At 41.6% G+C, this 12,180-nt stretch overlaps 1 protein-coding gene across 1 annotated transcript; it reads right to left on the bottom strand.

Annotated features, from left to right (window-relative positions):
- Positions 1–8,502: 8,502 nt before the first annotated feature.
- Positions 8,503–10,265, bottom strand: LOC147888142 (uncharacterized). The gene is made up of 2 exons (XM_087393565.1): positions 10,211–10,265; positions 8,503–9,405 (listed from the first exon to the last, which is right to left on the bottom strand). Exon 2 carries the CDS (start codon positions 9,334–9,336, stop codon positions 8,824–8,826), a length of 513 nt encoding a protein of 170 aa, XP_087249691.1. The 5' UTR covers positions 9,337–9,405; positions 10,211–10,265; the 3' UTR covers positions 8,503–8,823.
- Between the last annotated feature and the right edge of the window lie 1,915 nt (positions 10,266–12,180).

Raw genomic sequence — 12,180 nt, forward strand, 5'->3', positions numbered from 1 at the left:
CAGCACTGCCACATCATCTGCCACGTCAGCATTGCCACATCATCAGGCCACATCATCTGTGCCACATCATCTGCCACATCATCTGGCCACGTCACCTGTGCCACGTCATCGGTGCCACGTCATCAGGCCACGTCATCAGTGACACCTCAGCACTGCCACCTCAGCAGTCCAGTCAGCACTGACCCCTGCAGGCACAGTCCCTTGCCAGGCACACTGTGCACACACTGCATGTGCACACTCCTGCCACCTCAGCACAGAGCTTCACTGGCACACCTCTTGCTAAGCACAGTGCCACATCATCACTGCATGTGACTCACAGTGACACATCATCATTGAGCACCATTTGCACTCCTTTTGCCCCTCCACCTAGATCAAGTCATATCTCTTGATCCAGGAAGAATTTGAGGGTGCTCCAAAAAGAAAAGTCGCTCGATTTTTTGTGCTCTACGCGCTCGTTACATCATGCGCACATTTCGGCGCAAGTTACACTCACATTTGAGCCTCGCCGACAAAACCACTTCCTTCATGCACATTTGCCTCTACATCGACGCATCTGACCCAGCACTTAAAAAGAACAAAGGAAAAGGAATTATTTGCTGCTCTTTCATCGATCGACGGTTGGTTTAGATCTAGATCAGAGTAGACTAGATCGCCATAAAGGGGACGCTTTGAATTCCCCAAGTTGCCAATCTAAGCCATGCCCGAAATTCCCAACTAGTACCTACTCGGAGTCAGTCCATACGCTCACATCCGATTTCACATCATTACATTACCTGAAACCTTACGTTCATCAGTTCAGTGAGCAGACTTCAGAGTTCAGAGGCATTGCAGATTGATTCAGTGGGCAGATAGCACTTGATTTCACACACACATGCCACCATTGTAAAGCCTATTTGGCTATCTCACGGCATCGTGCACAACATTTTTTCAGCCTTGTAAAGCCTCTTGGCTATTCCCGGCATCATTGCCACAAGCCTTGTAACACAGGTCAGATCTTATTTACTGCAGTTCTATCTTCACCGATGGTACAGAGATTTCACTTGGCATCTTCAGTGTATTTGCAGTTGATTCATACAGAGTTTTTTCAAGACACTTTTGAGTACATTGTTTGCACCATGTCGACTAGCAACCTCAATCTGGAGGCATCTGCTAAGTTAGACAACTCCAATTACGGTACATGGAAATACCGAATGGAGACCATTCTTGTGCTTCAGGACAAATGGGAGTATGTTGATGGATCCATACCTAGACCATTGGCCGATCCAGCCACCAGTAGCTCTACTCCATCTGTTGTCACAGCACCAGCAACGGGATCTACATCGGGATCTACATCTACACAAACAGTTTCCGCACCAGTAGCAGATCCTACCATTGCCCGAGCTCAAGCAGAATGGGATAAGAAAGATAAGTATGCCTATCACCTGATCAAGCAGAATGTGCAAGATGTCATGCTAGGACAGCTCAACACAGTCAAGACATCAAAAGAAGCATGGGATATGTTCGCAGCTCTCTACGAGTCCAAGAACACATCCAGGATTCTCACCTTGAGAAACCAGATCAACCAGAGTTTTCGCAATAGCAATGAAACCGGTCATGCTTATGTACTCCGCATCAAAGACTACAACAATCAACTTGCAGCAGCAGGAGAGACTATGAATCCCGCAGAAATGGTTCAAGTAATCCTGAATGGACTAGGAGAAGGATATGAGAATCTGGTCCAGAGTATTGCCATCCAACGGCAAATTCCAACACTTGAAGAACTTCAGTCAGTTCTACTTGGTGAAGAACTCAGGACTCAGGCCATTCAAGCACGTAAAGGTCATTCTAATGATCAGGCATTCACAGCTTCAGACAAAAGCAGAGGCAAAGGCAGAAACAGAGGTAGATCATATCAGAAAAGTGGTCAAAATCAAAGTCAGAATCAGCATCAGCATCAGCAACATCAAAATCAGCAAAGAGGAAATCATTCCAACAGAGGAAGATTCCAAGGACGAGGGAATGCATCCACCAATGTGTCAAACATTCAATGCAACTATTGTCACAAGTTTGGACACTATGAAAGAGATTGTCGCAAGAAGCAGTATGACCAAGGCGGTCAATCTAGCAGTAATCGAGGGAATTCCCGAGGAAGAGGAAATCATCGTGGTGGACATTCTAGTCACAGTCATTTTGCAAATGAACATGGCAATATGTTTCTTGCAAGTGAGGAATTGCATCAGACTGATACAATGCACCTAGACACTGATTTCAATCCCAAAGAGGATTTCAGCTATCAAGTCGACCAAGTGGAACAGGATCCTTGGTACATCGAGAGCGGTGCATCATCTCATATGACAAATCATCAGGAATGGTTCACAGAAATGAAGCCATTAGAAGGTCAAAAGAATGTCATCTACACAGCAGACAATACACCGAATCCGGTTCAAGGGACAGGTGTTATCCCTATGAACAATTTCACTGGTACAAAAGGATTAGTCAAAGATGTGCTCTATGTTCCGAAGCTCAGCAAGAACCTTTTGTCAGTAGGTCAAATGACGGAACACAACTACAAAGTCATCTTCGACGGTGATGAATGCACTATCAGAGACAAATCCAAAAGAGGTCAGCTAGTAGCAAAAGGTGTCAAGGAAGGACGCTTATACAGGATGCTAGCTACAGTACCAGATAAGCATGCCATGTCCGCTCAAATGCAACAGATGCCACTATCTGCAAAATGGCACAAGAGATATGGTCATGTCAACTTCAAGTACTTGTTAGATCTAAGGAATCAAAATATGGCAATTGGGATTCCGAAGCTACAGTTTCTTGGAAAAGTTTGTGAAGCATGCTGCTTCGGCAAACAAAAGCGAACCAACTTTGTCAGAAGTACTTCTCGTGCACGAGGTATTCTTGATTTAATTCATACAGATGTATGGGGTTATGCCCAGACCCGCAGCATCAATGGTTCACTTTATTACTTGACCTTCATCGACGACTACAGCAGATATTGTTGGGTCTACTTTTTGAAAGAGAAATCTGAAGTGTTTGCCAGATTTCAAGAATTCAAAGCCATGGTAGAAAACCAGACAGGCAGAAAGATCAAGGTCATGAGATCAGACAGAGGAGGTGAATACATGTCTTCAGCCTTCATGAACTTTTGCAAAACTCACGGCATTCGAAGACAATTCACATGTGCAGATACTCCTCAGCAAAATGCAATAGCTGAAAGGAAGAATGGGACTTTAGCAGACAGTGCTAGAGCAATGCTTAGTGAAAAGCATCTTCCGAATCAGTATTGGGCAGAAGCAATAGCTACAGCTAACTACTTGCTTAATCGGCTTCCTACCGAACCGATACAAGGTATGACTCCTTATGAAGCATTCACTGGACACAAGCCACGCATTGGGCATCTCCGCATATTTGGTTGCATAGCATATGCCCACATACATGATGATCATCGCAGGAAATTGGATGCGAAGTCACGCAAATGCATCATGGTTGGCTACAGTGAAGAAAGTAAAGCATACAAATTGTATGATCCCATCAACCGCAAAGTCATTATCTCCAGAGATGTAATCTTCGATGAGGAATCAGAATGGAAAACCTCACCTACACAGGAGATAGAAGCATCAACTTCACAGTCATCTACAGAACAGGTTGATGAAGAAGAGCAAGAATTGCCAGCAACACCCCAAGCAGTGCCACAGCAGCTCAGACGGTCTACTAGGGAAAGCAGACCACCAGCCAGATTGACATATGCTCAGAAAGGCAAAGCAATTCAGGTGGAAACCACCAACTATGCTCTTATGACTACCATCATGGCTACAGAAGAGCCAGTGTACTTCGAAGACGCAGTAGATAAGCCAGAATGGCAAACTGCAATGAATGAAGAAATGGATGCTTTGTATAAAAATAACACTTGGGAATTATGCGACCTTCCACCAGGAAAGAAGGCCATAGCCAACAAATGGGTATACAAAGTGAAGTACAATCCAGATGGCAGTATTCAGAGATACAAAGCCAGATTAGTTGCAAAAGGATTTGCACAACAATATGGTCAAGATTATGATGAGACTTATGCTCCAGTAGCAAAGATGGATTCCATACAGTTCTTGATATCACTAGCGACACTCAGCAAATGGAATGTGTATCAGCTCGATGTCAAGAATGCATTTCTCAATGGTTATCTAGACGAGGATGTCTACATGCAACAACCAGCCGGTTATGTTGAACCAGGACAAGAGAACAAGGTTTGCCATCTCAAGAAAAGTCTCTATGGCTTAAAGCAAGCCCCTAGAAGTTGGTACAGCAGCAGAATTGACAAGTATTTTGCTTATCTGGGATACATGAAATCCAATGCAGATCATACTCTCTACTACAAAGTTCAAGGGGAAGATATTACTATTGCACTTTTGTACGTAGATGATCTCATTGTGACAGGAAGCAAGGATAGCTTCATCAGACAATTAAAACAAGACTTATCTGCAGAGTTCGACATGAAAGATCTTGGACTTATGCACTATTGTCTTGAAATTGAGTTCTGGAGAGATTCAGATAGCACATTCATGAGTCAGCTCAAGTATGTTGACAGTCTCCTGAAGAAGTTTCATATGGCAGATTGCAAGATTGCAGCCACTCCCATGGAACAGAGTTTGAAACTTACTAAAGATTCAGAAAAGCCTACAGTCAATGACAGATACTACAGGCAACTCATTGGATCTCTTATATATCTGACAATCACACGGCCAGATATTTGTTATGCAGTAAGCTCACTAGCACAGTTTATGGCAAATCCAAAACAGTCTCACTGGAATGCAGCCAAAAGAGTCTTGAGATACATCAGAGGTACAAGACAATTTGGGATAGCATACAGAGGAAGTCATCCACGGTTGCATGGATACTGTGACAGTGACTATGCTGGAGATCATGAGACCAGGAGATCGACACAGGGATATGCATTTTTCCTTGGTCAAGGTGCTACATCATGGTTGTCAAACAAACAGCCAACTGTTTCTTTGTCTTCGACTGAAGCGGAATATAGAGCACTCACTACAGGTGCATGTGAAGCTATATGGCTCAAAAGACTATTGTCAGAAACCGATTACTTTGATGCGTCAAAGCCAACAACAATATACTGTGATAATCAATCGGCTCAAGCATTGGCCAAAAATCCAGTATATCACTCCAGGACAAAGCACATTGATGTCAGAGAGCACTTCATTAGAGAAAGAGTGTTACTTGGTGACATCACACTGCAGCATTGTGATAGCAAAGAAAATGTTGCAGACATCTTTACCAAACCACTCGGTAAAGAGCTATTCGAGAAACACCGACTAGCTCTTGGTTTGATGCAGAGGAAGGACATTCCCATTAAAGGGGTGTGATGGAATGTAATGCTCAGTCCTTCTTCGATTCCCCAGAATCATCATCTTGAGGGAAGGCCTACTTCATGATGTTGATCTTGAGGGAAGGTGTTGAGAGTTCACACTCAACATCATGTGATCATGTGTGCATAGCACCATCACGTGATCATATGTGCATAGCACTAACCTTATAGAGTGCTATAAAGGAAAGGGTTAGATCCCCTAACCCTAACCCTAAAAGGGTTTGTATATATTCTATTTTTTCAACTAATTCTAGTGTACAGTTAGTCATTTGTGGTGTGCTCTCTAGCTGTGCCCTCTCTCCTCATCTCCACTCTTCTCCTCTCCCCTCTTCATATTTTGTCATCCTACACACAACAAGCATGTATAAGCAAGGTTGTGAATGCCTCCTCAAAATACTCAGCACAAACAACCACCACCAAATAGCAATAATAAATGTGTATAAGTCCCCTCAAACAAAAACTCAAATCCTCATTCAAACCTGGAAGAACTATACAACATAGTACCAAATGAAATTGAAACATACACAATATGTGACTTCAACATTGACCACCACTCTAACTCAACTAGTGCTTCAAACCTTGCGCAATTTATGAGACACAAAAAAATGAAACAACTTATCAGAGTCCCAAGAGCAATCCATGGATCTACTATTGACCACATATGGGTATCATCCACAATAACCAATACACGACACGAAACAATGTTCATATACAGGTCGGGCCAAGCTCTCATCTACACTTCCATGCCAAAACCTGAGCATACCCAAACGATTTATAATGCGCAATTTCACATAGAATGACTTAAGTAGCAATTGCAAATGTAAAATGTACCTCCCCCACGACACCCATTTCTCCATATGTCCAAGGCAGGGCCTTGTTCGAAGATAATTCCCGTACACTCTCGTAGATGTAGGAGAGAAGCGCTGAAGGCAGGACTTAATGCAGGATTGAAGGCCGGCTGTTGATATAGATAGAAAACACAGAGCCGGTTGGAAGCTTCCAATTCTTCACAAGGGGGCTCGAGTCCACCATCGATAACCTACGTCCATTAATCGCCCTATTTCTAATACCAATTTATCAACATCTGGGTCGCCCAGTGATGGGTACCTGTGAGTGTGTTGGTGACCTATTTTGTGCAATGGGTCACCCAGTGACGGGTGCTTCTGAGTGTGTAGACAACCTGAGAAGAGGTAAGGTGTGCCAGATTGGGGACCCAAATGGGAGCCAAGATCTTACGCCTGATCTGAACACTCAACAACGTTCATATCCCTGAGACCTCGTCGTAATTCATTAGTTGAATTGAAACGCATGATAAGGGGGTAGGATAGACTCCGACAGAGCAATAGTCAATAGCAAAGGAAAATTCGACAGGACGCTCTAATGCCACACTTCAAGGCCTCGATATGTAGCCCCTCTCTGTTTTTTATGAATTGGCTGAGAGGCAAATCCTCGGGACAAGGAGATGCAACAGTTACTATCAAATCTAATAAATATTTTTCGAGTCAACCTCAGAGGTTAGCTCTAATACGAAGGCAACAGCAGAGCAAGGGCAAGTCAAAAGCTTCTGAGATTCCCAATGCCGAAGGGATGAACCAGATCCACTTTGAAGAAATGCTGAGGAAATTCAGGCAGTCCACAAGGCATTACAAGACTTGATTATGGATGACAGAGACCTCTGCTACCAATAAGCTTTGAAAGATTCGGACTGAGAGCTTGATCTTAAATGCAAAGAAGAAAGACTTAATGCATCTCTGACGGGGCTTAAGCTAGGGCAGACATAAAGCTAGATGTTGTTTTTTGGGTAATACTTTGTATTCATTGTGATAACAATCACTCTGTACATAACGCTCATATAATATAAAACAATTATTTTTTCTTCCCAAAGACTTTGCACAATGAGATCTACTGAACTCAAATTAGCACAAAAAGTAGAAATAAGAGGGTAAACTTGCAGGTTATTAAATGTCAAAAAAAAGGGTTCCTCACTTGAACTATTATAACACAGATCAACAAAGGTAGCCTCGACATCCTATGCTTCTTAAGGCTCTTTACAAAGGGGGGTATTTACTTTTTTTGTCCTCTAAATATCCATGCTGCCTATAAGAAAGAGATCACGGTTCAAGGGTCAGAGTCCATGCATATCCATATAAAAAGGGATGTGGCGATACCATAGATTGCTTTTGATCTGCCACTGACTGCGCTTCGCAATTTGTACTCTCACACTAAATTTATTCTAATGATTAGACGGTATTTCTTATTTAATTCAACTAGATAGCGATTTTGCCACAACTGCCTTCAATAATTCCACAGCTTCTATGTAAATTGATTCCAATGAGTCAGTCTTTTCTTAAAAGTTGAAATTACACTCTATTTCGAATTGTGACTGATCGTTTCATAAATATTTTTGTGGGCCGCTACATGTACATGCTGGCTACATGTACATGCTGGCTATAGTCGTATAGAATGTATATGAGCAACAGAATTAATGCTAAAGTTCCCTGAAATGACTGTCTTGATGTGGCAGAGCATATAAAAGTAGTAAATTTCAAAGAATACCAATTAACGGACTCTTGCAGTATGGCAGTACATTATACTGACCAAACATATCCTTGCTTATTTGCACGTGGTCAAATGCCATACAGACCTTCAATAAAATTTCTGCATTTGTGCTTAAGCAACTCTGTCAGGTTGGTGGCTCAATACTCCAATAGATCGACAGATCTTTCCACATTCTGTAATGGGCACTGTCTCTTGCATGTCTTTGGCAAATGGATTTCTGCAATTGGAACAACAAAGATGGGTACATTAACTCCAATATGCCACAGGATTAAGATGGGCGTTGCAATTTACATTTAGATATAAAAAGTCGCACAAATTAAATAGCAGTTCATTCAAACCTTTTGTAAGGAACTCTGACATTGGGATACGAAACACTAAAACTGTCTTGAAGAAGAACCAATGTTTGCACGTACCTGGTTTCAAGGAACAGGAATCTGCCAAGAAGAGCAAGAGAGTTCCCAGCTTTAAGCGTTCTCAATACAAAAAAATGGTGGAGAAACGAAGTACCTCCTGTTAGTGCTTTCTCAGCACAAAATAAGGTGGAGAAACAAGGTACTTCCTTCTTGTGGTGGCTCCTGAACTCTGGCTAGTTTTTAAATAATGAAGAACAACAATAACATTTCAGGCATATAGTAGTCATTCCTTCACGTTGTACAAGCCCAATGACATTTTTCCAACTTGGGGCCTTTCATGTGACACTGTCCCTCCAAGCACTGCCAAAAAAAAGCGTTACATACTAGGACAGGAAAATGCTGTTTCTGTGTTGCAAAATGCTTATTGTAAATAGCAATGTTAGAACGTCTATATTTCTCCCAAGATGTACACTGAGGTAGCCTGTAGGTATCTTTTGCATATATATCACAGTATCTCACAACTTTCAGCGTCATATAGTGATCTAATCAATCTGGTGCTAAGAAGCTAAACATAATGCAGTCTCTAGGTCTTCCTTTTGCCATTATGTACTTTTGCAGAATGCCCTCCCACACGAAACCAGCATGCTCAAGAACCTTTTGGGATGCCATGTTCTCGGGGTAGACCAGGGCTTCTATTCGTTGAACTTGCAAATCTTCAAATGCTGTAGACAAAGCCAGCTTCACTGCTTCTGTAGTAAAGCCCTTTCCCCAATATTTTCTTGCATTTACAAAACCCAATTCAGCACGGCAGCTATTGACACCTGTACCTTTTACAATAGTTATTGAACCAATAGGCTTTCCATTTAGACAGATTGCTTTGAACCATGGATGATGATTTGCCATGTCCTTTAAGAACTCTCTTGCATTCTCTTTGGAGGAAAATGTATTCCAGGTGGTGAAACTTGTCACATGATCGTCTCCAGCCCACTCCATAAAGCTATCGACATCTTCTTCACTAAAATTACGTAGAGTTATCTTAGGAAAAGAAGGATCTTCCATCAGCTTGCCCAAATATTCATCGAGCTCTGTTTGAAAATGCAGGCTCAGACAAAGGTTCTGCAACGGATTCTGGAAGTGGACACCCAAACAATAAATAAGGAGAGCTGTTTCCCGATTTTAACCGGACAGCCTAATGTCATTTCACTGCTCTATATCTGTGATTTCAAACAGATTGATGGAACACTTGAAGACGCGTTCAGTTCACCAAACAATTTCTGAATTTCAGAGAGCATCTACTTTTGTCGACACCTCCTGTATCGAGCCTATGGGAAAGCTCTAAAAGTTCTGATGGTCGATTTATCAAATGATCGAGTCCCTTCATATATACTGTTTTGTTGGCACTCAAAAAACGTGAGACAGTTACCCTCGCTTCGAAGGTATTTTGAATGTATTCCACTTAACACGGGGGTCCTCCTGGTTCTGTCGCATCGGGCTACAAGCTAGACAACGAGAGAAGTACATCAAAGGCTTCGCAAGGAAGTGACGATTCAACGTTCAAGGCTTATATTACGCATTCCAACAATAGAGGGTTGCTCACTTTTGCTGGATGCCTCTCTTTGCGGAAATACATCTCTTGGGTGCGGAAACGGTCTTTTTACCGTCCTTAAAACGTAAGCTCTGGATCTTGCGAAGATCCTAAGCAAAAGCTTCACACGTGTATCGTGAGAGAAGAGATCACATGATAAGGATGAAAATGGAAAGAAATGGTTGGAAATCCGGATTTTGAAACAGAAAAGGCCCAGAAGCAGGCCAATGTAACAAGATCGGACCAAAAGAAGGAGCAGATGATAACAGAAGTGATGAAAGAAAGGCAAAAGCAGGCAGATAAAAGGGAAAAAGCAGAGATGGAAAGCATGGCGATGGAGAAGCGCACCTGCGGGCGATGAATCAATCGTGAATAAAGAGAAGGGAGGGAGTCAACTTGAAGCCGTTAGCCTTTTGCTTTTTCAGCTGAAAGTCCTAAATATCCCTCTTCTTTTGGTTCTTCTTTTTGGTTGTACCTTCCTCTCCCTTTTCACACTTGGAAATCACCTCGTACACCCTTCCACATTTTACAAAAGCTTGCTTCCTTACTTTCATCAATACAAGAACTAGCACCGAACAAACAGCTGTGAACGGTTTCAGGTTTTCATCAATAGAAGAACTAGAACCGGACAGACAGAAGTCAACGGTTTCAAGCTGGGTGCGTAGAATCTCGTTCCAAGCCACCACTGCCTAACTAGACAAGAGGGAGAGAAACTAGATCCGGGGAGGCAGTGTCTAGCAACATCAAATATAGGATTCGCTCATGTGGGTTTGGGATTGCTTTTTATAGTGTGCCACGTGGCTCAACAAGAGGGCAGAAAGGGGGTTTGGTTCCACTATGCTGCCTGCGTAAAGAAGAAGAAGGGAGTACTACTCCTCGCCATTTCGGTAGGGTCGTTTTCATTGTGTCAGCGGCTACGGCTCGAAAGCATTACTCTTAACATGTGATGCATGCTCCACCTTTCTCGGTCCCCATGTAGAAAGGGAAACACAAAAATGCACACACTTCTCTTTCTTCCTTGTTTTTTTCGAGTACCAATGAGTAACCCTTATGACCCCTCATCAGATATGTGCAAATACCCAAGTAGAAGCTACATGTGAAAGAGACATACATAAGTGCAAATACCCACCCACTCACATACATAAGTGCAAATGCATAACCTATCAAGCAAAAGCTATATGTGAAAGAGATCATAAGCATATTACTCATGTACCCATATACACACACCCGCATACACCCACCCACATACATACATGTTTGTTGTTCTATTTATTTGGGTATTTTGTCATCAAGAAATATATATTAGCCATTTTTGAAAGGAAAATATGTATGGGAAGACAATTCATTTTGGAAAAGGTCTCACTTAAAAAGTTGTAGACTTTTTAGTAGGCTATAGTTTTAACCCACATGGTTCAATTGTTTAGGTAGATGGTGAAATAATGGTAAGAGTATAAAGGAAAAGCACTTTAGACTAGTTTTTTTGCTTGGATTTCCATGTTGAATTCGAAAATGCAGGTTTGAGGCCCAGAACGATAGATTTTGCCAAATTGAGACAAAGATGAAAACTATAAACAATCGAGAGACGACTAAAAGATGCTTTATTACTTTTTTTATAGATTCTAGATGAAAGTTATAGACAATCAAGAGATGGTTAAAAGATGTTTTGTTTTAAAAAAGTTGTTTTATTTGATATTTCCACATTCCACACCATTTGGGAGATTTAAGTTCCCAAAGGTGGCTAATTTCCAGTGTCTACATAACCCCCAAAAAAAAAACTTGCTAAATGAAGACTATGGGACTATTTTTATAAAGGACTAGATTGGGAAATGCAAATTCACACTTCTAAAAAAGACTGATTTTCAAAGAAGAACACTTTTTCATCTATATAAATTTTAAAAGAAGACTTAGATGTATGGATTATGAGGCGAATTGAAAAAGATTTAGATTAAAGAACCAGATCGAGATCGAGATCAAGGTTCCAAGTGCAATTTTTGAGATCAAGATCAGGATTGAGATTGAGATTCATTTTCTACCTCCAATTGAAATTGAAATGAGATATTGGAGGTAGAGCATGGGGGTAGAGGGGTGGTACTTCTCTCTTCCTATAGGAAGTGTTTCCTTTTGTAAAGGATTCATTTTGTAATAAAGGAACTTCCTTCTTTTCCAAATTTTAAGCTGTTACTTTTAGTGAATTCTTGACTTTCGGGACATGGTGCTTACAAACAATTTCAATTTGCATTGTAAACTCCATTTCATCCCTTCTTGTGTGTCTTTGTTAGTTCATTAAGTAAACATGGAGCAAGAGGTATCAATGTGAA

This window comes from Dipteris shenzhenensis, chromosome 22 (assembly GCF_047967505.1).
Source record: "Dipteris shenzhenensis isolate YYH24624 ecotype China chromosome 22, Dip_SZ_1.0, whole genome shotgun sequence".
Taxonomy (NCBI): domain Eukaryota; kingdom Viridiplantae; phylum Streptophyta; class Polypodiopsida; order Gleicheniales; family Dipteridaceae; genus Dipteris; species Dipteris shenzhenensis.

Bases quoted from the DNA above. Each gene is read 5' to 3' on its own strand.
- LOC147888142 (XM_087393565.1), bottom strand. From the start codon at position 9,336: ATGGAAGATCCTTCTTTTCCTAAGATAACTCTACGTAATTTTAGTGAA.